Genomic DNA, 27664 nt, shown 5'->3' with positions numbered 1-27664 from the left:
ACATTGCCGCAATTATGTTGTTCCCTGGGTGTCACTCTGTTACTCTCCCCCCCCCCAAAAAAAAGAGAAAGGGACTGCTGTTTGCATCCGCCTCCTCTTTTTTTTCCCATCCCAAACTTGCCCTATGATCTGTAACTTTATGGTGAATGGGTGAGTGTTGAATGGCGGGGGCACTCTTACTCCAGAGAAGGGACTGTTGGATTCTGCTTTCTCTCTCTCTCTCTCTCTCTCTCTCTCTCTCTCTCTCTCTCCCTATCTCTCTCTCTGCCTATCTCTCTCTCTGCCTATCTCTAACTCTGAATCTCTGGTTTTTGTTCCCTGGGGTCCAAGAGTTCTCCAATCTCAGAGAATCTTGACTTGGATTCAGGGCAGACAGCTCCTCTCTCGACCCCCCAAACAGGACCAAGGTTGGGGGAGAGGGGCCCAGAGTCACTCCTTGCACTGTCTTCCCAGCCCCCTCCTGTCACCCAGGCCCAGACCTGAGTGGGGGGCAGGTATTCGGCCTTGTAGGAAACAGGGGCTCCAGGGGCTGGCTGAGTTGTGGGGTGGGGGGGAATCTGGAGCCCTGTTCTCTGGTGGATGGAGGACGATGCCTGCCCCATCCATCATGCTGTGGCCACTGGCCCTCAGGCTGACATGGCCATTAAGACCTGAGACCAAGTGCTCAATCTCTTCCGAACCATCGCCCCCAGCCTGGCCCGCACCCTAGCCCAGCTCCCCTCAGAACCCGGAGTGGGGGTACCAGTGGAGGTGGGTGAGGGGAGTAGGCACTTGGGGAACACTTAGCATGGAGCTTCCTGAGCACAGAGATGCCCAGGGGTACTCACAGCTCCAGGGCGACAGAGACACCAGGGTCACAAATGGAAGGGAGCCACAGGCGCAGTGAACCCAGGGGCTCCCATTGGACCCCTCCCCCCACCATCCACAGCCTTCTGCAACCCCCCTCTACCCCTCATACACTCTCTCCCCTGGGGCCCCATTCAGTGAGGGAAGAGAGCTCCCTGGAAGGACAGAAGGGAGTGGTCAGTCGGGTGGGAGGAGAAGATGCCTCTGGGAGCTGGCATCTGGACGAGAACCCCAGGGAAGTTTATCCATTCTCTTTCCTCCCTCCTGTTTCCTACTGCAGTGTTCACCCACCCACACCTACGTGTGGGGCCAGGAGACTGGGCCATGGGTTATGAGGAGAGGGGGGGAGTGTTGGTCTGCCAGGCCAGGGGAGGAGAGGACACTGGGCTGGCTTCCATGACCTTATTGGCTGCTGTGAGTGCCACTTTGCCCTTTTGATGGCCTCTGTGTGATCTGGGTCAAGTCTTTGACATCTCTGGGTCCCACAGCCATCGTTCCATCATTAGGACAGGTGGGGCAGGGCTGATCCTTCTTGGGGCTGACTCTGGTGCTTAACAGCTGCGCCACCAGTGGCTACTAGTGAAAGGCCAGTGGTTAGAATCCCCCCATCCCTTTGAGGGGAAAAGAGTCGGCAGCTAGCCTTGCTCGGGATGACAGTCTGGGAGGCCCTACAGAGCGTTCTGCCCGCCGTATAAGGTGACTCTGAGTTGGAACCAAGTGGACAGCATTCAAGAACAACTGGTGCTGTGCACATGCAGCTGTGTGCTCCGCGCGGCACCCTCTGAGGCAGGAACAAACGACCTCTGTTCTGTAGATAAGGGGGCCGAAGCTGAGGATTTAAGAAACCTGCCCAAGGTCAGTGGACACCAGCCACCGCCAACTTGTCTCAAGGGGCTGGGGCTCAGGGGAAGTTGGGTTTACCCCAGAATTTCAGAACTCTGCCTGCTAGGTGAGAGCCTGCTCCTCCCTCCCTCCCAGTCTCCTATCATCATCACAGTCTGTGTGCAACCCTCCCCCCCCCAGAGATACTGGGGTTTCCAGGAGGTGTGGGGGGAGCTGTCTACCTCCTCCTCTCTGCCCTTGACCTCTCAAGAGATATTCCAGCCATTCCTTGAGAGGCAGTGGGGTCTGGGAAGACTTCCAACAAGTCGGGTGTTTAGGGGCAGAATTCAGGCCTCGGGTAAAATCACCTACCTCTGGACCCTCGGTTTTCCAATCTGTACAATGGTCTCGTAAAGACAGTGAGGACTGGACATCACTGAGAGTCCAAGGTGAGCCGTTGGACTGAGCCTCCAGGGCCTCCAAGTGGGAGATGGGGAAGGGCAGAACAGGCCTGCCCCCCTCCTTCCCTGCCCGCTCCCCCAGTGTCTGGCTCCTATTAGGTGCTTGGTGATGGCCGCCATTTTCGCTGTGTTCATTAAAGCCCCTTGCTGCCCAGCCCTGCGGGAACCTGCTAACTAGAAGAGAAAGAACCCCAGAGGCCCCAATTGCAGGTAGGGTGGGAACAGGACAATGTGGTCAGGTCTTCCTGGAATCACTTATCTTTGGAAGACACTCCCCTCACCTATCAACTCAAGCCCACCCCCCTCCCCCAGGCTAGAATAGGTTCAGGCCACACCTCTGGGTGCTTGAGGGGCTACCTCTAGTCTTGGGACTGAGGAGTTCCTAGGTGGGAGGTCGGGGAGGGGCCTTGTGGGGGCCTTGCTTCAGTTGGGGGCTGCCCCAACACCTAGGCCTAGAGGACAGGCCACCTTGGGATCCAGGGCCACCAAGAATCCCAGGAAGTTGAGCAGAAGGCCCAGGAGTGGGGGATCAGGTGGTGATGGTAGCTGTACAGTGTGTGAAAGAGGGGGGGCGATGAGGATGGGGTGGTGGGGGGGGCGAGGGCTTTTCCTGAGTGGACCTGGCCCGGGTCCGTCCAGCCTGGAGCCTCAGCCCCTCCCCCGTGTCTCTCCTCCCCCTCCAGGTCCTGCTAGAACGACATGATGGTGGAATCCGCCTCCGAGACAATCAGGTCGGCCCCGGCCAGTCAGAACGGTGTGGGCAGCCTCTCTGGGCAGGCCGATGGCGGCGGCGGCGGGGCGGCCGGGGCTGCGAATGCGGCCGGCGGTAGCGCAGCGGGCAGGGACGCGGGCGCCGCCGGGGCGGACGGCAACGGCAACGGCGAGCTGAGCCCCGCGGAGCTGCTGCACTTCCAGCAGCAACAGGTAGGAGCCGCGCCTCCCGGGAGGCCACCGGGGAGCAGACGCACCACGCATGGCCCACCCTAGCCCAGCCCCCAGGGCGCCCCTGCGCAGCCTCACTTTAACATCTTGGCGCCGCCAGGTCCTCCCGGCCCCCCTCTGCGCCCTATGCATTCCCTTGGCTCGGCAGCAGGGCAGGGCAGGGCTCCCAAGAGGGGACTTTTAGAGGCGGGAGCTGGCAGTCCCACCCCCGAAATGCCCATCAGGCAAGACGCCTAGGGGGCAGCCCCCCACTACCCACTTACAAGTGTTCATCTTGGGGTGGGGGCCTGCTTCTGACAAGCACCTGGACAAGGACTAGTAGGTTACTGGGGTGGGGGGGGTGGGGTTACCCACTTTAGATGGGTGCATATGTGTTGGGGAGGGGAGGGGAAGAGGGTCCCGGTGTATTAATTTGTATTATGAAATATTCCGTCTCCATCTCTGCCCAGCTTGGGATCCAAGCTGTGAAGACACTACACGTTCAGGCCCACTCCATAGCCAGTTCTGACTCATAGCAACCCCAGGAGACAGGGCAGGACTGCCCCTTGGTAGGTCTTTGCCCAAGCGGACTGCCTCCCCTTTCTCCCCCAGCGCAGCTGGTGCGTGCACACTGCAGTCACTGGGCCCCACCAGGGACCAGGACTGCTGGGAAAAGGTCAAAGACGGGGTGGGGGAGACTCTAGCCTTCTTCCACCATCCTCCTCCACTCCCTGAACTGCAGGGTTGGTTCAGAAGTTCAGGATCGGCCTCTGGGGGTGGGGGTAGGGGTGGGGGCAGCGAGAGGCACTAGGGTGGGGAGCCTGGCTGGGTGGTGGCAGAGCAGGGGCCCCAGGTCCCTGCCCCACTGGGCAGGTATGGGGAGGGGGAATCATGCTCGGCAAGTTCCCCAGAACCGGCCCAGCCAGCCCTGGCCTTGGGATTCTCCAGCTCTTGCGTGATTCTTCTCCTCCAATCAATGCTGGTGGCACTGGCCCCTGGAGGCTCTGCTGGGAATGCGGAAAAGCTAGGTCTTGGTTGCACCTCTCTACCCAGTGCCCCCACTCCTGTGTCTTGGGTGCAGGGATGTATGTGGTCACACTGGCCTCTGGCCTCACTCCCTGATGTCAAAGGGGGCCCTTTCCAAGAAAGCCCCAGGTCCAATGAGAGATAGCGCCCTGAGAAGGCCTGCACCCCTTCTCTGAGCTGCTCGGCCAGCAGGCAAGCAGGAACTGAAAGCGCTCGGGCAGAATCCTAGGCAGTCCAAGCCCTCTGAGGCCCCAAGTAGCAGGGTTGTTAGGATCCGATGACATTTGAAATAGGACATCTCTCTCCACGTGGGCCCAGCGCCACGTGACCATGAATCGAATCACTTCCTCTGTGAAGCAGTAGAGATAAGCAGGAAGTTCCTGGCTACTTCCTCCAGGGAGGTGGTATCCAGCAGGTTCCCTGAGCAGGTCCCTCACAAATCTGTGCTGTCTGCTAGGAACAGAGTACCAAGGGCAAAATCCTACTCTCGATGAGAACAAATAACAAAGCACAGCCCACCGAATGTCCCCGAGGCCGCTTATTGTGTAAGGGCAGGCCTTCTTCCCCTAGGCAGATAGAGCGATGGAAAAACTCCAGTTAGTAGCAAAGGGGAGGAGAAAATAAAACCCCAAACTTGCTGCCATTGAGTCGATTATGACTGTAGGACAGAAAAGAACCGTGTGGGTTTCCAAGACTCTGTAGAAAGCCTCATCTTCCCCTCTCGGAAGAGGCTGGTGGTTTCGAACTGCTGTCCTTGTGGTTGGGAGCCCTATATGTAACCCCTAAAGCCAAGACCCCCCCCAAGTAACTGAGAAACCCTGGTCGTGTAACGGTGCAAGGCTGGTGACTCTCACCCACCCAGTGACTCAGACGGAGGAACGACCGGTGGCTGGCTTTCTTCCGTGGGAAGCCCTCTGCGGCAGCTCCCCCACGTACGGCAGCTATGAGTCGGAACGGACTCGAGGTCACCCCACAACAGCCGGGGAGCAAACCAACCCCTGGGCTTTCTCTTTTTAAATGATTTTAAAGAGTGGATGCAGATACATCTGGAAAACTGGGGAGCTCTGTAGGGTGGGGGAGAACTGTCTGTGCCGATCAGGTTTCTTCCTTCTCCGTTACACGCCAGCCATGTCCCGTCAGCTACTATTCTAAGGCCCAGCTATTTCTGTTTGTTTTGGGGACTCTCCCGAAGTCCTGGAAAATCCTATATCTGTTTCACAAAGAAACCGGGGTGGGGATTTGGGAAGCAGAGAGAGGGCTGTTTTATCCATTTGGGCTCACTGTGGGCCTCGTGCCCAGGGCCAAGGAAAATAGCTGAGACTTTAAAAAAGGTTGCGTTGGCTCCAGACTAGGAAAAGAGGCCCTGCAAAACTACACTGGCCCAAAATAATAATAATAAATAATAAATCAATGAATGAGAATGAAGCCATCTGACCCTGCACTGCCCAACATCCGACTGAAGCGGTGGGGGTGGGGGTGTGGGTGGTGCCCCGAGGACGGCAAAGGTTTCTGACCATGCACAGGGTAACAGGCCTGTAGAAGGACAGCCTGCCCCTCCAGCGTCTCCTCCCTCTCTGCTCTAGCCACAACCAGGAAGCATAAACAAATATCACGGAGGATAAACAAGGGCCTAGCATCTGCTTGGTGTGCAGGGCCAGGTCTCCTTTCCCACATGCCCTGTGTTACTTAATCACCCCTCGCTCCTGGGTTGTCGCTGCTGCTGCTGCTGTTGTGGTTGGGTACCATGGAGCCTGAGTCTGACTCATGGCAGCCCATGTGACCAGGCAGGGCTTTTCTGGCAGGAGTCTTTGTAGGAGCGGGGCTCCTGAGCTTGCTCTCGTGGAGCGGCTGGGTCCCTTCGAACCACCAACCTGCCGGCTAGCAGCCGGGTGCGTATCTGCTGTGCCACGGGGGTGCCTGCCACCTCGGGGAGACTTGATCCTGTTCCTGGGTCACAGCCAGGAAAGAAGCCCAGAGGTAGGCATGGGCTTGGCCACATGGCACAGGGAGGGTTGCGACTGGAGCTCGGGTCTCTGAAGCCCTGGTTCAGGGTGCTGAGCCCCCTCATTTTGCTCCTGTCACACCCCTTCAGTCCCCTGTGGAAGAAGGGTGGGGGTGGGGTGGGGTAAGGTCACTGCCATCAAGTCAATTACTGAGTCACGGCGACTCAGAGGCCCCTCAAGTAGCAGAGAAGCCCAGGTGATGTAGTGGGGAATCCCCCCTCGGCTCAGAGGCAGAAAAACTCTGGACCCTGGAGGCTGAGACTGTCGCTGTTGATGGGAGCAGAAAGCAGCTAATGCTCTCGAACTGCTGACCTTGTGGTTAGCTGCCCAACCTGTCACCCGCCACGCCTCCATAGCGCACATGCTGTGTTGCTCACGAAATGCCCACGGGTGGGTGGATGAGGGCACTCCTCAGCCTGAAGGGGTTCCTTATACAAAGGGAAACCACGGGCTCTGGGTGGCCACTCGAGCGCCAGCTGGGGCAGGGGGTGTGGGCACGGGTGAGGCACACACCACCTCGTGTCCACTTAGGGTCGCGGTCGTTTCTCTCCATGTGTGCCTACTGGTGCCCGTCCTCGGCTCTAGGGAAATAAGCCCTGGAAGTGTGATGAGTTGACAGAGGAGGGAGAAATAAACAGGACGAATCAGAAGTCAGTGCTGGGGAGGGCGGCCACGTCGCTTTGGAACAAGAGCCGGCTCTTGTTTCCATGCAACAAAGCTTGTTTAAACAGCGGCTGGAGTGGGGGTGGGGGTGGTTTGACTTGGCTGCCTTGGCAGGCCCGGCAGACTAGAGAGGGTCCCAGGCCGGCTGCTCCATCCCAGTGTTCAAGGCCCAGCGTTGGGCTCTTGTTGGTGAGGGACAGGGCCACACCACTCCACTCTGCCCTTGGGGCTTTCGCCAAGGCCACACAGCCTCACCTCTCCTGGACGAAGGAGCTAGGGGAGCAGAGCAGGCCTCAGGCCACAGATCGCCCCTAACCCCCTGTAAACAGGCATCGAGGCCTGCTTTGCCCTGGGCCGGCTGGCTGGCAGGGGTGGCCCCCAGCTGCTGGAAAGAACGCCCACCCGTCCCCCTTCCTTCATCAAGGAAGAGCTCCCTGCCCTGCTGGCCCCTTCCACAGAGTTGTCCCCGCTTGGCTGGGTGTCTCTGAAGGCAGCCTTCTGTTGGATGCTAATCTGAACACCACCTAAACTGTGATCGCAAACATTTACGAAAAGGTTCTTGGTCGATATTGCGGCAGGGGGCTTCTCTAGGGACCCCCAGACACCCTATTGTTTCTGGCAATGAAGGCTGGGAGTGGCGGGTGGCAGCTTCTAGGAGGTGGAGGCCCAGGGAGGACTGGGATGCTGGACTGGGGGCCTTGTGGCTCAGGAGAGCCGGACTTGGGGCCAGGAGGGCTGAGCCAGGCCGATGGGGGCGGCCAAGCTGCTGGCGGTCTCACTGAAAGGCATCCTGGGCCTCTGGACTACGCACTCCCATTGTCCCCGGGCTGTGGGGGTGACAGGTCAGCAAGGGTCACAGGAGGGTTGCCTAGCGTCTGGGAACTCCCACCACAGTTGCCTTGGCAACTGGGGCCAAATCCCACCCCAGTTCACATCCTGTGAGGAGATTCAAAAGGGTTGGGGGTCTCTGCACATTAATGGGCTTTTTACTTGCCCCCCTCCCTCCAAAGAAATGGGGAGAGGGTGGTCAGGGCGTTGGGGGAGGGGAGGAAGGAGAATGGAAGAGACTTTTCTTTCCTTTTGCTCCCCATCTGGCCCTCCCTGACCAAGCTACTTATGGATAGCACCCCACCCCCTCTACATGCGCGTGCACACACACATCTTTTCAGACCTGGCCCCATTTCTCTTTAGGACTCCCACCCGCCTGCCCCTGACTCTGCTCTTCTCGCTGGTCCTCACATCTCCTGGACATTTCTTTTGCCTTCTGGAGAATTCGGCCCTCCCCATGGGTTGGCGTCTGAGGGTATGGAGGGAGGGAGAACTGGGATCAGAACTCCTGGGGAGGGAGCCAGGACTTCAGACTGTGGTGAGAAGCCCCCTCCCCCTACAGCCACAGGGGAAGCTGGGAAAGTGTCCCCCCTTCCCGGTGAGCATGGGAGTGAGGAAGGAGATGAACTGGGGCCGGGTTGACGGGATAATGTGTGAGGAGGTGGGATTGGGAGCCTTTATTCCTAGTCACCCTTCCGGGGTTCCTTAGCCAGAGGCCATGTGGTTTAGTGTATCTGCCCAGCCCCAGTAAGGAACATTTCCCCAAGAGGGAGCTGTGCCAGGAGGGGTGGGAGGGACCCAGGCCTGAGAGAGGGATCCCCAGCCCCGTTTTCCTGGGTCCAGGAAAGAGTCAAACCACTGCCCCAATTCCCTCCTGGTAGGGAATTCAGAATCAGACGCACACACTGATTCTTCCCCACATATACCCGTTTCATGGCAGGCATTGCCCTCACTGTTAGGACTTTATAGAAAGAGGGGAGAATTTGGGGAGTGGTCATTGCGTCCCTGTCTGAAGGTGGGGAGGACTCCCTACCAAGTGCCCACTCAACTTTTGGTGTGAAGAAATGTGCAGGATGCGCTGGGGGGCTTCCCTATGGGTCAGCTAGTTCCTCCCCCCCCCCCAGGGGGGCTTGTTCCTTTATCCTGAAGGCTTTCAGAAAGGTATTGCAGCCCCCCTGTTACAAGCCCCATACTGTGCTCGACCAGAGTAACATGTGAGAGTAGGAAACTCAACAGGCCTCTGAACTAACCATCTGACACCACCCGCCCTCAAAACAAACCAACAAAATGCCAAACCCATCTTTGGTGTCCAGTTGATCCCGACACATGGGAGCCCAATAGGATGGCTAGAATGGCCCCATAGAGTTTCCAAGGCGACCGTGCAGCTTTCTCCCGTCCAGTGATTGCCACCAGGGCTCCAGGCTCCGAACTGAGGCCTGAGAACAGACACCCTTTGGGAGAAGACCCCCAGGAATCGCAAGAACCCCCCCCCCCCGTGACCATTTCATCTGGGAGGCGCGGAGGGGGACTCAATTCCCCCACGACCTCGGCTCGTTCCTCTACGACTGCCCTGCCAGCCTCCGTCCCTCTGACTGCCACCCGAGACACCCCCCCCCCCCTGCCCTTGCAGTACTGAGGAGCTAGGCGCCACGGTGGGCTACCAGGCAGCGGAGGCGGGAGGTGGGGGGAGTCTGAGTGCAGCTGCCAGAGGGGTGCAGCCAGACCCGGCCTTTCTCTATTCTGTGTGGTTGGGGTTCATTTGTCAATTCTTTTCCCTGGAGGTGAGAGGCCCGCCTCCAGGCATGCTCCAATCTCTTGGCCGGGAAAGGAGCCTGGAAACCCGGGCTCCCTGTGCAGCGGGATGCGTGTCTTCTACCCACACGGGCCTGTCTGTGCGCTCTTGGTTTTTGTTTTAATGGATCTAATTTGAGAACACGCGATGTCATTTTTACGAGGTTGGTGTAAAAAAAATTTACAGCCTTTTCCAAAAAGCTTTTTTTTTTTCCCCTCTCCAAGGGAAAAAGGTGCGCAGAATCACTTGGGGAAGTTTTATGGTCTCCTCTTCCCCACCCTCCTGTAATTTTATTTTTATGGCTCTATGCCTGAGGACAAAGCCCACCTGGTGAAGAACCTGGGCCTCCCCAGGGCACTTCCCTCCGTGGTTGGGAGCTGTGGACCTCGCACCCCTTTCCGGGCTCCCCTGCCCCTGCCCCTCTGGTGCCAGGAATTGCAAGGGTGGATTTGCAGTTTGTCCAGATAAATCTAAATCAACAAACGCTTCTTATGATTGGCCGTCGGGGAGGCCTCTGCCCTCTTGTTGACTCCGGTTTCTGGTGACCCCACGTGTTCCCCAGTGGAACCGTGTCCAGTCACGTTTCCAGTGGCTTTTCATACAACGATAGCCAGGCCTTTCTTCTCGGGCACTTCTGGTGGCCTCAAACCCCTGACATGGAGGGGAGCAGCCAAAGCGCCTTTTTAACCTGCGCCAAGGACACAGGGATGATACATTGCTTCCTGCTTAAACATCTCCCAATGATTTTCCCTCAAATTAGAATGAGGTTAAAAATATCCTGTGAGCCTGGCCCTTGCCTGCCTGTGACATCAGCCCGTGCAGTCACAGTGGCCCAAGTGAAGGGCTGGCTGCTCATAAGGCACCAGGCTTATTCCCCACTCGAGCCTTTGGAGCCAGTGTTGCCTGCCTGCCCACCCCCCACCTCCCGGGGAAGATGGCTCCTGCCCGGGTTAAAGATCTCCTTAGGCAAGCCACCCAGCTATCTTCTGCATCGCCTAGCCCGCAGCTTTTCTCTCTCTGTGTGTCTAGGGTCTCACCCCATTAGAATGGAAGCCCTATTAAAACAGCCATGGCGGGTGCCCAGGACCTAAGGCATGCGGATTCCTTATAACTAACTGGTCAAGTCAATCCTGACTCATAGCGACCCTGTAGGGCAGGGTAGAGCTGCCCCCTGTGGCTTTCTGAGACGAGCTCTCTATAGGATAGGCACTCCCACGGTTCAACTGGTTTCAAACTGCCCACCTTGCCATTAGCACCCCACCAACATGCTAAGTGGGCCAAGTCCTAGTTACCTGTAGACTGGGATGGAATTGCCTGTCTTTCTGCTGGTGGTTTTGAACCGCTGACCTCGCAGATCTCAGCCCCATTTGTAACCACTACGCCAGCAGGGCTCCTCTCAGATGCCTTGTTGGATCATTGACAAATAAATAGGAAGTCAAGAAAGCCTGAGAATGAGGGGAGCGGGGTGCTTTTCCGGTTGGGGAGGGGAGTGTGTGTTAGCACTCTCCAAGATCCTCCTAGTACCCCCTCCCTGAGAGCTAGCCAACCCCCTGTTAGAATGCATTTATAGGACCATTTGGGGAAGATGGAACCTTGATTTTGCCCAAAGTAGCTCTGAACTTATAGACAAAATGAGTTTGGATTGTTTCTGTTTCTTGAGTTTTTGTTTTGTTTTGTTTTGCTGTCCCTGAACACAGCGCAAGTCAGACTAGAAGTCTTAAAATGCCATCTGATAGTTTGGGTAAAAGTGTGCAGCCAACAGCGCACACACACAAATGGTTGGTGACATTGGTTGCTATCTGGCCTGCCTCGCCATTCCCCAGGCACAATGTAATCATAGCACAGATGCCCTCCTCCCCCCATTCCCTGTCCCTCCTAGTCTTCTCCTCTTTGATCTTGGCCACACACTGCCCCTGGGGGGAGTCTATGGTGCTGAGTTACATGTTTATCTCATGGGGGCCAGTCTGTCACTTGGCTGAAAGCTGGCCTCTAGGTTAAAAGGGGGTCTTAGGACCCCGTGCCGAGGGTCCGAGGGTCTCTGGAAGTGCAGGAAGCCTGGTCTTTGTATACAGTTTCAGTTGGGGCGTGCTTCTCTCCCATTCTCAGCAGGACCTTAGAGCGTGTCTCCTGAGACCTCACTGTCTCCCCGAGCCTTCCCTCCCACTGCCCACCGTTGACAGACACTCCCTGGGCAGAGCCCTGTTTGGGGCCACCTGAGTTCAGGTTCTGTTGCTCCCCAGGTGTGACTGGGCGAATACCCTCTCTGGGTCCCCAGTTTCTCAATGACAACGCAAACCAGGTCAAGGTTTCACACCCTTTGGGGCTAGAGTCCTGCATGAGAAGTACATTTACCTGGAATCCCCACACACCACCCATCATGTGGGAGTGACTGCACGCACACACACACACACAGTCCCTGGGTAGGGCAAATGGCTAACACCCTTGGTGGCTAACAGAAAGGCTGACAGTTCAAGTTCACCCAGAGGCACCTAGGAAGAAAGGCCTGGTGACTACTTTCCAAAAACCAGCTATTGAAGACCCTACGGTGCACAGCTCCACGCTGCCCTACGAGAGATGGCCAGGAGACAGGCTGGACTAGATGTCTAGTCGTTCATATAAATATATAAATTGACATACACACACACACACACACAGTATCGGCACATTTCCCCTATTTTATTTTATTTTTTGGCTGCTAAATTGCTATCAGGGGCTTTGGCGGTGTCACTGGCCGTTAAGCCAGTTTCAAGGTCAGCCATTTTAAACCACCAGCCTCTCCAGGGAGAAAGATGGGTTCTCTGGCCCTCCCTGTAAGGGTCGCTATGAGTTGGCATTGACTCAGAGGCAGTGAAATTGCTGTCCCGGCCCACTGCTAGGTGGGGACTATTTGAACACTCTGCTGCTCCCAGCTCACTGGGTCAGGGGCTCCTCTGCTCCATCCTCAAAGGTCAGCCCTTCAGCTTGGCTCCCAGAACACCATACCGCCCCCCCACCCCAGATACACCCAGCAAAAGGCTGAGACCAGAGCACAGGAGAAAGGAGGAATGAAGCAAGCACCCTATACCTGGCCTCTCTAGGGGATGCCCTGCCTGCCACATCTCAGGGGCAGAAACTGGGGTGTGGTCCTGGCCAGCGAGTTTGTCATTTCTGCAGCTCTGTTCCCCCCAAAGTCCAGCTTCTCTTCCCTCCCTCCCGCTGCCAGCTTTAGAAGCCATTTGTTCCTGATTGTGGAGATCCTGCTAACGACTTCTGAATGGGCGCTGGGGGAAGGGGGGTTCAGTTTCATTAGTGTTCTCAGACTGGAGAAAGAATGCAGGGGTGGCATACACAAGAAGAGGGGTTGACTGGCAAGGGGTCCTGGGTGGTGCTGGGCAAATACCCAGTGGGTGAAGGGTTTGTGACAATAAGAGTGGGTCATGTGCACCCAGGCCCCACTGGGTACCCAGCACTGTGCTGAGTACTCCTTCCTCGTCCCATCAGAGGCTCAGAGAGGTGGAGTGACTTACCCATGGTCACTCAGCATATGGAGGAGGAGCCAGAATTTGAGGACAGCTCTTTCTGCCCAGGGGCCGTGCGCAGAATAGAGCGGTACTGCTTCCCTTAGAGGGCATCTAGACCTTACCCCCTCCATCCAGGGCATTTATTCTCCATCCAAGGAGAGGAAGCCAAATCAGACTCCTGGCAACCCCATGGATTGCAGGGTAGAGCCATATGCCTCAGGGAAGACCGCCAGGCCTTTCTTCCACAACACCTCCTCCAAGTGGGTTCCAACAGCCAGATTTTTAGGTGAGGAGTTGAGTGCCCAGGTGCCCTGGTGGTTTGCACATCTAGCTTCTAACTGCAAGGTCGGCAGTTTGAAACCATCAGCCACTCTGCAGGAGAAAGACGGGGCTTTCCACTCCCTTAAAGAGTTAGCCCCGGAGACCCACAGGGCAGTTCTGCCCTGTCCTATAGGGTCGCTCCCAGCCCGTGTCCACCCAGTGGAGTGAGATTGTTTGGGAGTTGACTGCAGGGATTCAAAATCTCACTGCAGTGAGTCAAAAAGCCAATGCTCCTGGCGCCACCAGGGAAGGCGCGACTGGGGCTTCCTTTCTGGGTCTTCTCCCACTTCCACCCACAGTGTTGCCTCCCCTCAGTCCCCGAGAGCTGAAAATAGAGTTGCACAAGGATTAAGGGAGACAGAATGCAACCAAAGGCCCCTCAGTGGGGTAATGGTATTTCATCCTCACTGTGGGACCTTGGGCCTCCGTTTCCTTGCTGTGAAATGGAAAAGGGGACCCCTCTCTGCCGAGCTCAGTGTCACCATCGAGTCGATTTGAGCTCACAGTCACCCTTTACCAGGTCTCCGAGACCCAATCCTTAGAGGAGCAGCCTTGTCTTTGTCCCAAGGAGCAGCTAGTAGATTTGAATGGCAGACCTTGCCCTTAGCATGTCCAAGGATACACAACAGCGCCCCCAGAGCTCCCGGGGTTGTGAAGCGCTGCTGAAATGTGGGAGCCCTTTGAGAACTGCGAGGCTCGATTGAAGTGTTTTCCAGGAGGCCACTGGCTGGTTGACATCATAGGAGAGGGGCCTGCCAGGGCCCAAACCCCAAACACAGCAAAGCACAGCCCTGGAGTTGATATGGACACGCGCCGACCCCGTGGAGTTCTCAGTGGCCTTTGGATAGCTCCGTACCGCCAGCCTTTGGGATAATTGCTGAGAGCAGCCATTTGTGCCACCTAGGGGACCTCCGTCCGGGAATTCTGGGGGCGTCCTGGGCTACGCATTAGCTGCTAACCACAGGTCAGCGGTTCAGCCCCACAAGTGAAACTTGTGAGTGCCTTCTCCCGTAGAGTTACGGTCCCAGAAACCCACAGGGGCAGGAGTGCCCTGTCCCGTAGGGGTCGCTATGAGTCGGAACCTGCCAGATGGCAGCAAGTTTGCTTCGTAGGTTTTGAGGGCCCTCGGTCAGGGCCAGCCTGCCATCTCCCACCATCTCTTCAGATGGGCAGCTCTGGGAGTTCTGAGACCCCAGTGCCAGCTAGGAGTGAGGGTGCTCAGGGCGACAGATATGACTTGGGTAGGGCTTTGGAGACTCTCACTCTCTAGTCTGGCCCCTCGAGGGACTCCTCTTGGCTCTGGAGCTGTGGGTGGCGAGAAGGCGAGGGCAGGAGGCAACCGTACTGGCAGCACCCCAGGCACTCACCAGCTGGGGAGGAGGGGGACCAACACCCCCACCTCTCGGCACCCATGGATCTTTCCAAGGAACCAACTAAGGCTGTAAGCAAACTATAGGAAATGACCTTGTGCCCATCTCCAAATGCAGGGTGTGTGCTTGGCAAGGGGCCCTGAGCATGAGAGTAGGTGAGGGACAGACGCAGTGGGGGAAGTGCCAGCAGGGCCGCAGCCCCTGATGGTGTGTGTGTGTGTGTGTGTGTGTGTGTGTGTGTGTATACACAAGAAGGGGGTACCCATAAAAAACCTGAATATTTTTTAAAGGTATATATTAAAATTTTTTTTAACAAAACAACCTTATCGCCTTCAAAGTACTCTCCATTACACTTAATGCATTTATCAAACCTGTGATTCATTCTTGGAAACATTTTTCAAACTCCTGTTTGGATGGCTGACAGCACCTCCGTTTTCTTTTTCCCTTCACCTCTTGTGTGTTGTTGAACTGCTGCCCTTTCACGTCCCTCTGCACTCATGGAAATAAAAAGAAGTCACATGGAGCGAGGTCGGGTTAGTAAGGTGTGGGGGGCAAAAGAGGCCTGCTGCTTTTTGCTGCTAATTGGCACACTGAGATGGCTGTGTGGGCAGGTGCGTTGCCATGGTGCCAAAACCTGTCCCGCGTCTGCCCCAGACCAGGCCTCTTGTGTGTCGCACACTGTTACGCAATCTGTTCAGACCCTCTAAATAGAAAGCTTGGTTAACAGTCGGACCTGGCGGAACGAGCTCCAAATGCACTAGGAGTGGACATTGTCGTCCTTTCGGGAAGTTGACGGAAGCCCAGAACGAAGTTTGTCATCAGCCAACATTTCACCTGTCTTGAAATGAGAAAGCCACTCGTACACTTGAGCTTTCCCCATAGCGCTGTCCTCGTACGCTGTGTTCAACGTCACTGCAGTTTCCACGGCATTTTTTCTAAGGAGGAACCAAAATTTCACAGTTGCATGTTGTTCTCTTAAATCGGCTGTGACAAAAAAAAGAGGTTCGAGGGAAACTGCTGTTACGGAAAAATTCACTGTGACCAGAGAGAATCTTCCCAGGTGACGCCATTGGGTGCACTAACTCAAGAGTGATTGCTCGGTGCTCACCTAGTGGGGAAAAATGCATCCTGAGAAAGCCGTGCTCCGTCGAGCGCAATTCCAGTTTTTTAGGTTTCGTGTGTGTGTGTGTGTGTTTGTGTTTTCATGTTCCTCCAGCTTCCCAACTGAACTCCACTTCCTGCCCCAAATGAGCCCCCGACTTTTTCCTCTGTCACACGCCCCGAGTTGGATACCCTTCCCCTCCTTGATCCATGATCCTCAGGATCCAGCCTGAGTGCCCACCTCCCCTGGGCAGCCCTCAGACACCCCTAACCCAGGCAGAGCCTGCTCCCGGGCTGCCCACTTCTCTTTCAGACCCACCTCCTCCTTGTCGGTCTATTAGTACAGCCCCCAAAGCATAAGAGTGGGGCGGGCAGGGGGTGGGTACCAGAGAGCAGCCTTGCCCAGACCCCAGCCTGCCTGGCCTCTCATCTGATTCCTGCCTGCGGCCTAAAGGGGTAGGAAGCCGGGGGCTGATGCTGGGGGAGCCCTGTCCCTGTGAGAGGTAGGCATGTAGAAGGCGTGTCTGAGGGGGGGCTGGGGTGGGACGTGGGAAGTGAGACGTGTGACTGCAGGGCCAGGGAGTGCTTTTCCCTGTAAATCTTGTCGTTTCATGTCCCAGTAAATTCAACTCCTGGCCCATTCCATCAGGAGGAGGTTCCCCCCTAACCACTTCCCCTGGAAATTCCCTCTGCCCCCCACATCTCACACCCCAACCAGGGTCCCCTCTGGACTGACCAGTTCCTCTGGGCCCCCCTCTGTCCCCTACCCTTCACCTGGACAACAAAGTGCAATGGTCATTAGACCAGAAAGCGGGTCCCACTGAGACAGGCAGTAGGCCGACCTGGCTGCCACCCCCTGGCCCTTCTCCCACAGCCCTTTGAGGTTTATTCTCAGAAAGGTCAGACTTTTACTTTCTGAAGTGAATCTTGGGAAGAAGACATGCCCCCCGCCCCCCAAGAACAAAACACTGATGGGGCCATGTGGTTCACGGTGGGGGTCAGGGGGCAGAGTGGGGAGAAGCCTAGGGGCTAGTGGGGGGGTTGCACGCCCCAGCATGCTAGTCCGGACTGTGGCCTTGGCTTGTGGGTCAAGTTCCATTAGATAGAAGGCTGTGTAGTTAGACACCATCCTGAATTCAGCTCCATCTCCCCTCTGGGGAGGCCAAGGCAAGCAGTGGGCATTGACAGGGCTGCGAAGATGGGTGTGCACTTATGTGTGGTGCCCAGTGGGTGCCCCACGCATGTTTGCTGAGTGGGGTGTGTGCAGGTCCATGTCTATATTCCACTGGAGAAAGGTTTTGCTGTGAAGGGGTCCGATGGGGCGAGCAGGAGTAGAAGTCTATGAAATGAGAGAGAGGGAGGGGGTGTGTGGTGTGTGTGTGGTGTGTGTGTGTGTGTAGATGGAGTTACTTGCCTGAGCTCACACAGCTGGTAGGTGGCACAGTGAAGGTCCATTCTCAGCCTGTGGGTCACGCCCTTTGAGGGTCAAGTGACCCTTTCCCAGGGGTCGCCCAATTCCTAACAGTAGCAAAATGACAGTGATGAAGTAGCACCAAAAATAATTTTGTGGTTGGGGGGGGTCACCACCACATGAGGAACTGTATGAAAGGGTCGCAGTACTAGGAAGGTTGAGAACCACTGTCTTAGAGAGGGACCTGGGGGCAGACAGGTGGTTTCAAAGCTGGTCTCCTTGCTCTTGCCTCTGACCCAGAGTCAGGCCAGGGAGGGCTTAGCAGCCCTTACAGAGCACTTTTGGGTTTCCCAGGCCCTTCATTCCCTACCACATAGTCCTCTCTCTGCCCACCTGCCTAGCTCCCAGGCCCACTGACTGCTTGATTGCCACACGAACCTCTGGCCAAAGAGGACCATCTCTCCTGAAACTACACCCCCTCTGGTCCAGGGTCCAACCAAGCCACGTTGCCCAGCTGACTGCCTGCTGTAACTCTGCAGATAGGAGACACACCCTCCGGGTCTTGGCCTTAAACCTCCAGTGCCCCAAAGGCCTGCAGAGACACACCAGATCCCCCAAACTCAGTAGGCCATTTAGTCCACGGACGCCATACCTCTGACCTCTAGAGCCCTGGTCTCTGCCCCAAACTCCTCCCTCTGTGGCCTCTCACTGTGCACTGACCGGTACTCCCTCAGTCCTCCCAGACTGATTGACCTGGGCCCTAGACAGTTCCACCAGCTACAGTAGGTGGCTGGGACTCCCCACCTCAGCCTGGTGGAAGGATTGAGATGAGCTCCTGCCTAGGGCGGGCTCCTCGGAGAGCAGGCCCTGTGAGTTGATGCTGGGAGCAAGCACCCTGTGCTTTCCCCTGGGGCATGTGTGGCCCTTGGGCCATGCTTTGGGCGCCCCATCGAAATCCCAGCAGGTCAGGGGGGTGAGTCCTACTAGATCCCCCAGCCCTGTTGCCACCAAATCGAGGGTTCTGACTCTGTGTGTGCAGGGTGCAGAGTGTAGCTGCCCCGAGGGTTTGGGCTGTCTGATTTTTCCCAGAAGCAGATCACCAGTCCTTGCTGCTGCGGCCACACTGGGTAGGCTGGAACCACCAACCTCTGCATTAGTGGTTGCGTACACAGCATCCTTCCTACCTCCGAACCTCAGCGCTCCTCTCAGTGACACCAGCCTCACTCCCAAGCCCATTGGATCCTGTGGCCTGCTCACTCGCCCTTCACTCTCCCTCCTGAATCCTGGGTCCATCCCCCTCATAGGACAGTGCTTCCCCTCCCCCCTTCTCCCTCCCCCCAGCTCCAGGCGGCTGCCAGGTGGGACTGACTCAGCCCCTCTCTTGCAGGCTCTCCAGGTGGCCCGGCAGTTCCTGCTGCAGCAGGCCTCAGGCCTGAGCTCCCCAGGGAACAATGACAGCAAACAGCCGGCCCCTGCCCTGCAGGTGAGGGGGGCACCCCCTGGGCGGGGGCGGTCTGGAGGGTGGCCTTGGCACTGAGGGAGGGGAGAGATCCTTTGCAGAACTGTTCTGGCCAGCCCCCAATGCCCCAGTCCTGGGCAGCTTTCCAGAAGGAAATCCACGCATGGCAGGGTGGGGGGGCAGCTTCTACTTTCTCCCCCTCTACCTGAGGCCCCAGTTCTCCCTAGCCCAGCTGCTGCTCGGCTCCTCGAAGCCTGCCCACCCTGGGGTCTCCCCCCTGGCGCTGCCATCGCCTCTACTTCCAACCACCCCCACCCCCATAGCCCTCGGTCACTCCTCTGCCCTCGGGGCACTCTGTGTGCCGGCTCCTTCCTCTCTTCTCTCTGGGCCTCCCTTATCTCTCACCCACTCATTCTCTCCCTCCCCGCCGCCAGCCGCTGCGCTTCCTGTCTCTCCCGGTCTCTCAGTCTCTTTTGTTGTCTTTTGCAATCTGCCCTCCCCTCCCTCCTTCTCCCCAGCCTGCTGGCCCATCTGGCTGGTTGGGGGAGGGGAGACTTGCTGGGGGTGCCGCCTACCCCCCCCCCCTCTGTTTACTTTCTGTGTCACAAAGAACTTGGTGGAATTGCTGTCTGAGTCCGGGCTGGGTCACATCTAGGGCAACCCACTCCCCTCCCCTTGCGCCTAGCAGCCCCAGCCGCCCACCGCCCCCATCCCCTCCCTGCCCCCTTCCCCAGCGGCAGGGGAGGCTCAGAACTGGGGAGAGGATTAATCTGGGCTTTGAAAGGAAGTTTATCTAAGGGAGGAAGGGTTCGCAGGATCCTGAACTGGAGGTGCTCTGGCGTCTGGGGCCTTGGGGTAGGGGGTGCTAAGGGGAGGGTGGGGAGGAACGGAGGAGGAAGGGGGGCGTGTAGGGTGAGAAGACCCAGAGGGACTGGGCTTTGTCCTGTGTGGGGGGGTGGGTGGAGGCTGAGACTCTGACAACGGATCTGGGAGTTGATGTCAAAGAAGCGCTTTACCGCTTTTAAAAAGCTCAAGGTGTGAACAGATGCAGGGCCTGTGCAGGAGCACGCGCATTTAAAAACCGTGACCCTGCTGGCACAGCCTTGCAGTCTCAGTCCGGAACCAGCACCGAGCAGGAGTGGCCTGCTCACCACCATCAATTCCACGGCTGTCCACTCACGGCGGTACAGGACAAAGCAGAGCTGCCCCTGTGAGTTTCAGAGACCCTGACTCTTAGGGGAGCAGAAAGCCTTGTCTTTCTCCGGAGGAACGGTTCTGAACTGCTGACCTTGAGGTTTGCAGAGGAACCCGTCAGACTGTACTACCACCAGGGTCCTGGAGGGGTTCGGGGAGGACACAACCCGGAAAATCCACAGCAGGAGGAGATGGATGTTCTCCCACCCTACTGAGGTAGAAGGTTCTCACTCCCAGTGATGTCAGGATGGGTCCTCTTTAAACTGGGGATTCCCCACCCACCCACCTCCTGGATCAGAAATCTCCCTGGGACTCCTGGTCAGAAGCCCGCTGCCTTGGCCCATGAACAGAGGGAAGACTGTAGAGGCGAAACAACCCCTCAGATCACAAGAGGAGCGTTTGACGTCTGTCGTGGTGATGCCTGAGCCGGTTGGTGTGCCTCAGGGGCAGGAGATGGCACTAAGTGAGACAGGGAGGCAGGCTCCCTAAGGAAGGAGCTGCTGGACAGCCTAAGACGAGAGGAAGGGGTTTGGGGGTCATAGCCTCCTCACCCTCCCATAGGAGCCCTGCTTACAACGTTGGGCTGCTACCCACGGGGTCAGCAGTTTGAAACCACCAGCCTCTCCCCGGGAGAAAGATGAGGCTTTCCACTCCTGTCGAGAGTGACAGCCTGGGAAACCCACAGGGGACAGTTCTACCAGCCTGTCCTCCGGGTTGCTGTGACTCGGAATGGACTCGATGGCAGTGAGCACTTGGTTTTTGAGCCCCCCTCCCAATAATTGATTGACCTCGCCACAAGTGAAGCCTACTGCGTGTGTCCGAAGCTAGGAGCTAACCTTTACAGAGTGCTTGCCCGCAGGGCAGGCACTGTCGCCTGACTCATACAGCCTCCTCTTTGTCTTCACAAGCCGTCCTATGGTGATGGTGGTGGGGTAGTAGATGGTGGTGCCACCCAGCCCGGCCCGGCCCTGCGCCATCCTCACCACTGTGGTTCCGTCTGAGCCCACTGTTGCTGCCGTGTGACGGTCCGCCTCCTGGAAGGGCTTCCTCTTTTCCTGTGACCTACTTACCTAACACAGCCTCTTCCAGGGGCTGCTCCCTCCTGATAGCACAGCCAAAGTAGGTGCGGTGCAGTCTCGCGATCCTTGCCTCGCAGGCGCGCGCGCTCAGCCTCCGATGGATGGGCAAATGCTATTGTGGGCCCATCTTGCTGAAGAGGAAACGGAGGCCCAAAGAGGGCTCATCACTTGTCCAAGGACACACAGCTCACAGGGGGAAGAGCTAGGATTCGAACCTGCCCAGCTAGCCCCAGAGCGCACACCTTTAATCCTTGCCCTGTGCTCTGCACAGCCGTGAGCACCCAGGATCCCCTGGGTATAGGAGCCCCAGCCAGATTGTGCCCTATGTCTCGAGGGGGTGGGGTGGGGGAGAATGGGAGTTCTTGGGGCCATGTCTGGGTTTCCCCATGAGCCTGGAGACCCGTCTGCCCATCCCTTCTCCTCCAACCCCAGACAACTTCCTCCCTTCCTCGTCCATACCCTAAAACTCCAGTCTCCAAGGAGGAAATCCGTCCCAGAGTGGGGCCCAGGGCCTAGAAGTGGCTCTGTGTGAGCTCTTGGCTGATTGCAAGGTTAGGGGACAGGAGGCTGGAATCTTTGTCCAGTGGACCCTATCCTACGAGCCACTGCTCTGCCCCGTCTACAGGCAGACCGCAGTGCCCACACGACTCCTTACGCTTCCCCAAGGTCTCCCGCTCCAGCCAAGTGCCACTAGGGACCACAGGTTTATTCCAGGCGTGGGCCCCGGCTGGGAGAGACCAGTCTTAGAAGGCCTGACTCCGTAGCTCTCTGCTCCCCGGCCCTTAGCTCAGGTTCTCAGTGTCCCCGCGCCGCCCACGCCCCGAAATTGCCTGTGCTGGTGTTTCTGGAAGTCTGCCCTGGTGTTCCCCTGCTATCTTTCTTGCGGCAGCTCAAGCCCAGAACTAGTCTGAGGGCTTCCTTCTGGTCCTCTGCAAGAGGTTGAACGTGAACCAGGCTCCAGCCTGCGCCCCACACTGTTCTTCAGCAGTTCCATCCGGGGACACCAGGTCCTTAGCTTCGGTCCCTAATTGCATCCACGCTAACCCACAGCCCCCAGAGAGCTTCCTCTGGACCAGACACCGTTCGGACTGCTCCTCCCAGCTTAGCAAACTCTGTTAGAGGTGGGTAGAGGACTCGGGGGCCTGAGCAGGGCCCCGAGGGAGGCGGCTGGAGGCAACTTCAGGCCTTGAGCCCGGGGCTCAGACTGCCAGGGCTTCATGTGAGTGTCTGGCTGCCCTGGCCGAGTGCCAGATGGTGACTCACAGGCCTACGGAGCTGACTGGCTGATGGGGGCCCATGCTGGCACATCCCAGCCTGGTGAGGGGCCAGCGGGGACACCAGGGGAGCTCCCACCTGATTCTCAGGGCAGTCCAGGGACTGGCAGCTCAGTGGTCAGCACAAGACACTGGCCTTTGTTGGTACGCTTGGGCACCTAACCAACCAATACACGCAGGTCATCTGTTCAGCCCACTGTGGCCACCCCTCCAGCCAGCTGCTCGGCCATTGGCCGGGATGGCAGGGCCAGGGAGGCCTTCCCAGGCCCCCTCTGACTGTCCCCTGCCACCCAGCAGGAAAGTCCCAAGGAAGGAAATGCCACATCCGCGTGGCACACCACCTTCAGTGACTCACGCGCCTGGAGGTGACTCAGCTCGGCTCCCCGCTGGGGCTCTGCCCCTGTGGGCCCTGACAGGGCGGCAAAGGTGCTAGGTGGGGTGGTGGGGAGGGACTAGACAAGGGGGTGGATGGAGAATCTAGACTGTACAGCACAGGTCCCCCAACTGTATTTGGCCTATCGCCCCTTTTCCAGAGGAGGAAAAAACAACTCAGTGCGCCTCTGGTAATTAACACTTTGGTTACTGTCTATCGGATCATCCAGGATAAAGTACCTGCTTTTGCAGCCCCCTGGATGGACCAGCACCACCGCCCCCCATGTTGGGAAGCTGGTGTAGAATGTAAATATCACACTGGCTTAGGATTTAATGCTATACAAATCGCCTTCCTCACCCCCGGCTCACCCATGGTGGGGGGCAAGTTATTGAGTCTCCCTAGACCTTAGTTTTCTTACCTGTAAAATGGAAAGGAGAATGAGACCCCTGGCTGCCGTGGAGACCGGGGGAGAGACCGCCTAGAATTAGCTCCGCACAGCACTAGGCCCCCAATGCGCCCCAACGCCAGGCGCATGCGTGGTCCTGTGAAGTGGGCGAGGCAGGTGTTTCGGACCCAGTGAGCTGATGAGGACAGTGGGACACGGGGCTTTCAGGGCAGGAGAACTTAAGTCACTGTGTTAGGCCGGGTTGACTAGAGACAAGTCAGTAACACATATGTGTAAGAGAGAGCTTTATATCAAAAAGTAATTGTGTATTGAGAAAACACCCCAGCCCAGTCCAACTCAAGTCCACATGTCCAGTACTAGCCCATTAGTCCCTCTTCAGACTCACGCGGCCACGTGCAGTGATGCAGAATGCAAGAGGATCACAGGCTGGCCGGTGCAGTCTTGTGGATCCAGCGGTGGTGGGAGCATCACAGGGCTCTACAGGTCCCAGAGTGGCCTGCCAGCAGGAAGGTGAAGCAGAGAGAGAAGGGGAGGTTCCCAGAGCAGGCCACGCCCACAAGGAGGCACCACCAAGCTTTGGACAGGACATTCTGTAATTACCAGTCACCCCGTGCCTCTTTGTTGGGAGCCCCTCTCCCCCGGTTCGGCAGGAGGGCTGAGGGAGGAGAGTCCTGATGTTGGTTGGCCTTGGGCATGCTGAAGTCTGGGGTCAGAAAGACTCCGGTTCTGGGAAGCACCACCTCCTGGGCACCTGACAGCAGACGTGAGCCGCTCACGGCTCTGTGTCCTCAACTGCCCCCAATACTGGGGTTCTCAGCGACAGCCCCACCCCCCCTGCAGCCCTGTTCCCAGTGGAGTCCCTGGGGACATGTCTGTAAAGAGGGGAAGGTGGGTAGCATGCCTTGGGAATAGGCAGCCCCTCTTGTGCGGTACAATTTGCATTTCTTACCTCTTCTCAAGATCTCTCTGGTAGGGAGGGGGCAGGGCAGGCGGTATGGGACATGGAGCACACAGCTGGGCCTTGCCCTACTAGCAGGTTGCTTCTACTCCCTGACCTCTCTCTCTTTCCTCATTTGGTGAAGACACCCTGAAGGGCTGATGGGTGCCCCACTCCCTGACCACCTCCACCGCCTGCGTTTCAGCAGCCATTCAGCCTTCATTCACGGTGTGCTCCCAGCAGGGGCTCAGCCAGGAGCTATGGGGCAGGAGAGGAGAATTGGGGTGGTGGGGACTTCTTAAATGTCCCTGGACTCCTGCCTTTCTCTGGCTGTTCCTGTTGCCTGGGGCTTTCCAGATGGGTGCCTTGTAGCTCCGTCCTGCCCCCACCAGGGAGGGGAGTTACCACACATGGGACTGGGGCCCCTGGGAGGTATTGGGGGCCACAAGTCCCTTGTAGCCCAAACCTGGCAGGGTGCCACCCAGGACAGGTTCCTGTAGGACACTCCACCCTGGCTGGGCCTCACCCCTCCCTTCCTGCCCCAGGGCTACCTTAAAGGTCCCAGGGCAGCAAACTATGAGTGTGGGTCTACTGTGTGCTGTGTGGCATGACAGCAGGGGCCGGGAATCAATCACATCACTGTTTCGCCCTGCAGCTGGGGTGGCCTAACCTAGGTCAGGGGACAGAAAGCTGCCGGAGTTCTGGCTGGAAGGAGCCCCTCTTGTCCACACCCCCTGTGTTGTGCGTTTAACACAGACATCAGAGAGGGCCAGTAACTTCCTTGAGGTCACACAGCACATTCGGTGCAAAGCTAGGAACAGAAGCCTGCATTTCTAACTCCCTGCCTGGAGCCAGCCCCACTGTGGATACAGACAAGAGCGTGCATGCGTGTGTGCTTCCGCTCTAAGCCACGGTGTGTGCTATCTATGTATACAGGTGTTTGGGAGCATGGCGTGTTCGAGGGTCCACAACCAGGGTCCTCGTAACCTGCAGGCCACATTGCAGACTCCCTGCCCACCTAGGTTGCAGATGGGCCTCCTGGCCAGGCCCGCCTGGCAGGCAGTGGGTTCCAAATTGATTGACTTGGGAATGGGACTATCAATGGCTTAGTGCTGTCCCCGGTCCCCCTTACTGAGCAAAGGCCCTCGAGGGCCTGGGTTGTACTGACCACTCTCACTCGGCTTGCATCTCTGTGCCTGGGACTGCAAGCGCAGCCTCACCAAGCCCATCAGTGCTGCTTCCTGTGGGCCAGGTTCTGACCTGGCTGATCAACCCCACAAGGTAGGCACCTCGGCTACTTTTCCATTCGAGACAAGGAAACAGAACAGGGTGCTTAAGTCACCGCCCCGCAGACACACAGCTGGCGAAAGGCAGAGTCAGGCAGGAGCCCCTTGCCATTCCTGAGCGAGGGAGGCCCTGGGCACGCGGGCACCTCTCCTGACGGGGCCCGACCCAGCAGGTGCCGGTGTCGGTGGCCATGATGTCCCCGCAGATGCTCACCCCGCAGCAGATGCAGCAGCTCCTGTCTCCCCCCCAGCTACAGGCCCTGCTCCAGCAGCAGCAAGCTCTCATGCTCCAGCAGGTGAGTCTGGCCCCAGGGCAGCCTGGGGAGGGTCTCCGAGAGGAGTGGCGAGTGGGCTGGGCTCTGTGCCCCGCTTCCTTCCCCTGCCCTGCCAGGTCTCTCACCTCCCTGCCTGTTTACTGCCAACATCCCTGCGGGGGGGCCTTAGCAGCTGCAGAAACCAGTTGGACACAGAAACCAGAGAGACAGCTCAGGCTGGACTGGTCTGCATTCCTTTGGGGCAGCTGGGGGAGATCAAAGGTCAGGGTTCTCCATTCCCCAGCGCCCCCCCCCCTTCCTTCACCTGCTGTCTACCAGCTTTACCTCCATTGGAGAACCACAGGGGAGAGAGCAAAGTAAAGGAACGCCAGCCACCTTTGTCATGACTTACCGAGAGTGAGGGAGGGTACAGGCTGCAGACTGGGGTTGGCAGCCCCTGCTCATGGTAAATGCTCCCACCCCTGCCCTGCTCCCCCCCCTCCCCTCCCCTCCCAGCTGCAGGAGTACTACAAGAAGCAGCAAGAGCAACTGCACTTACAGCTTCTCACCCAACAGCAGGCTGGGAAGCAGCAGCCCAAAGAGGTAGGAAGCCTTGCCAGGGCTTGCAGCCCCTGGAGCGACGTGCCCCTAGTCCCAGGCCCCAGGCCACTGCAGCAAGGTCAGCAGTTCAAAACCACCCACTGCTCCAAATGAGAAAGAGTGACAGTCTCAGGAGAGGTCAAGGGCTTGGAGGGAGCAGCTTACTGAAAGGCCCCATCTCCCCTGATCCTGTGCTGTTGGGGGCGGGGGTGGGGTGGGGGAAGAGAAGGCTGAGTGCCATGTGGTTTCTGCACCTGTGTGTCCACGTGCATGGGCATGTCCCTAACCATGTGCGAGTGTCTGGGGGCCCACATGGACCCCCCCAGGCCCACTTGTCAGCATCTTAGCCCTCCAATCCTCTGCCTGAGACTCTTACAGACCAAGCTCCCCCTGCCCCCCCAGCACCACCGCCCTGCCTTCCCAGCTGCAATGGTTGCCACACCCCAGGGTTTGGGTACTTCCACCTCCCCCCCACCAACCCCCTGTAGCCACCCCTTCCCACACTCCAAGCCACACCCCTACTCTGTGGCCCCAGTGCCTCCAGATAGACTACTCCAGGCATCAGCCCTTCCCCACCCCTTCCCCCTCTTCCCCCCACATCCCAAACGCTGCTGGCCACAGCTGACTTCTGCCTAGCCTCCTCCTGGAAGGTGGTCCTGCCGAAGTGCCCCCCCTCCCCGCCTTGTCATTGTGGCATTATCTGCCCATGAATCTCCAGGCTGGCCTTCTCTATCTTGTCTTCCCAGGGAATAGCCAGATCCCCCCACACACACTCCACCCCACCCCCAGGCCTGGCAGGCAGAGGCAGCCCTGACTCCCAGGCACCCTGGACAAGCTTGGCTCCTGGGCGTAGCAAAGACTTGCTGACAGCCCTGCTTGTCAGTGCCTGCAAGAGGAACTGAATGGGGGTGGGGAGAGTCTCCGGAGGGACGGAAGCCAGAGCGGCTGGCCTCCTGGGCAGGGCTTTCAGATGGAGCCCAAGCCCAGGCTCCAGTGACCCGCTGAGCATCTAAGTCCTCTCGGTATCTAAGAAGCCAGAGAGCCAAAGACCTGGTTAGGGGCAGGCCCCTCCCCGGAGCAGAAGGGGACCCCCGGGCATGTGGGGAAGCATGCCCGCCAGGCAGGAGTGGCCCCCAGAGCCTGACAGTCTCATCCATCATTGTGATGAGCCCCCCCTCCCAGGCACTCACACAGCTGCGGTGCCGGGCGGGCGCGCAGGCGGGCGGCGGCGGTGGGAGGCGGGCAGAGGGCGGGCTTGGGCTGCGTGTGTGTCTGGGTCTGGCTGTGTGTTTGCGCGTGCGTGCGTGCATGCGTGCGTGCGTGCGTGCATGCGTGTGTTTACTGCGAGGAGGCATGCAGCCTTATGGAAGCTGGGCCGGGAGCAGAGAAGCTGCAGCTGCCGACGCCACAACGGCCGCTCCGGGGGCTGACAGGCCCTGGGAGGGGGTGGCTGCGGGGTGGGGGCCAGATGGCACGCCGGAGGCTGATGGCGCCCCTCTCTGCCCTCCCCCTCGGGCCCCCCACCAGGCACTGGGGAACAAGCAGCTGGCCTTCCAGCAGCAGCTCCTGCAAATGCAACAGCTGCAGCAGCAGCACCTGCTCAACCTGCAGCGGCAGGGGCTGGTCAGCCTGCAGCCCAACCAGGCCTCCGGGCCTCTCCAGAGCCTCCCGCAAGGTGAGCACTGCTGCCTCCCCCTCGCCACCCCCCCAGCCACACACACACACACACACACACAC

At 58.1% G+C, this 27664-nt stretch overlaps 1 protein-coding gene across 7 annotated transcripts in view; it reads left to right on the top strand.

Moving 5' to 3' along the window:
* FOXP4 (forkhead box P4) overlaps positions 1-27664 on the top strand; it is a 56900-nt gene that overhangs the window by 16750 nt on the left and 12486 nt on the right. For 2 of the 7 annotated variants that reach the window (XM_075555132.1, XM_075555128.1), the window contains exons 2-6: positions 2813-3053; positions 18453-18548; positions 25244-25369; positions 25844-25930; positions 27455-27602. In XM_075555132.1, the coding sequence (XP_075411247.1) occupies positions 2829-3053; positions 18453-18548; positions 25244-25369; positions 25844-25930; positions 27455-27602 (682 nt within the window). In that variant the 5' untranslated portion in view covers positions 2813-2828. Of the gene's footprint in view, positions 1-2202; positions 2340-2812; positions 3054-18452; positions 18549-25243; positions 25370-25843; positions 25931-27454; positions 27603-27664 lie in introns of those variants that run through there. The other 5 variants (XM_075555129.1, XM_075555134.1, XM_075555130.1 and 2 more) reach the window with 5 other exon arrangements.

This window comes from Tenrec ecaudatus, chromosome 7 (genome assembly GCF_050624435.1).
Source record: "Tenrec ecaudatus isolate mTenEca1 chromosome 7, mTenEca1.hap1, whole genome shotgun sequence".
NCBI classification, from domain to species: domain Eukaryota; kingdom Metazoa; phylum Chordata; class Mammalia; order Afrosoricida; family Tenrecidae; genus Tenrec; species Tenrec ecaudatus.
This window is presented reverse-complemented; position numbering and strand designations above follow the sequence as displayed.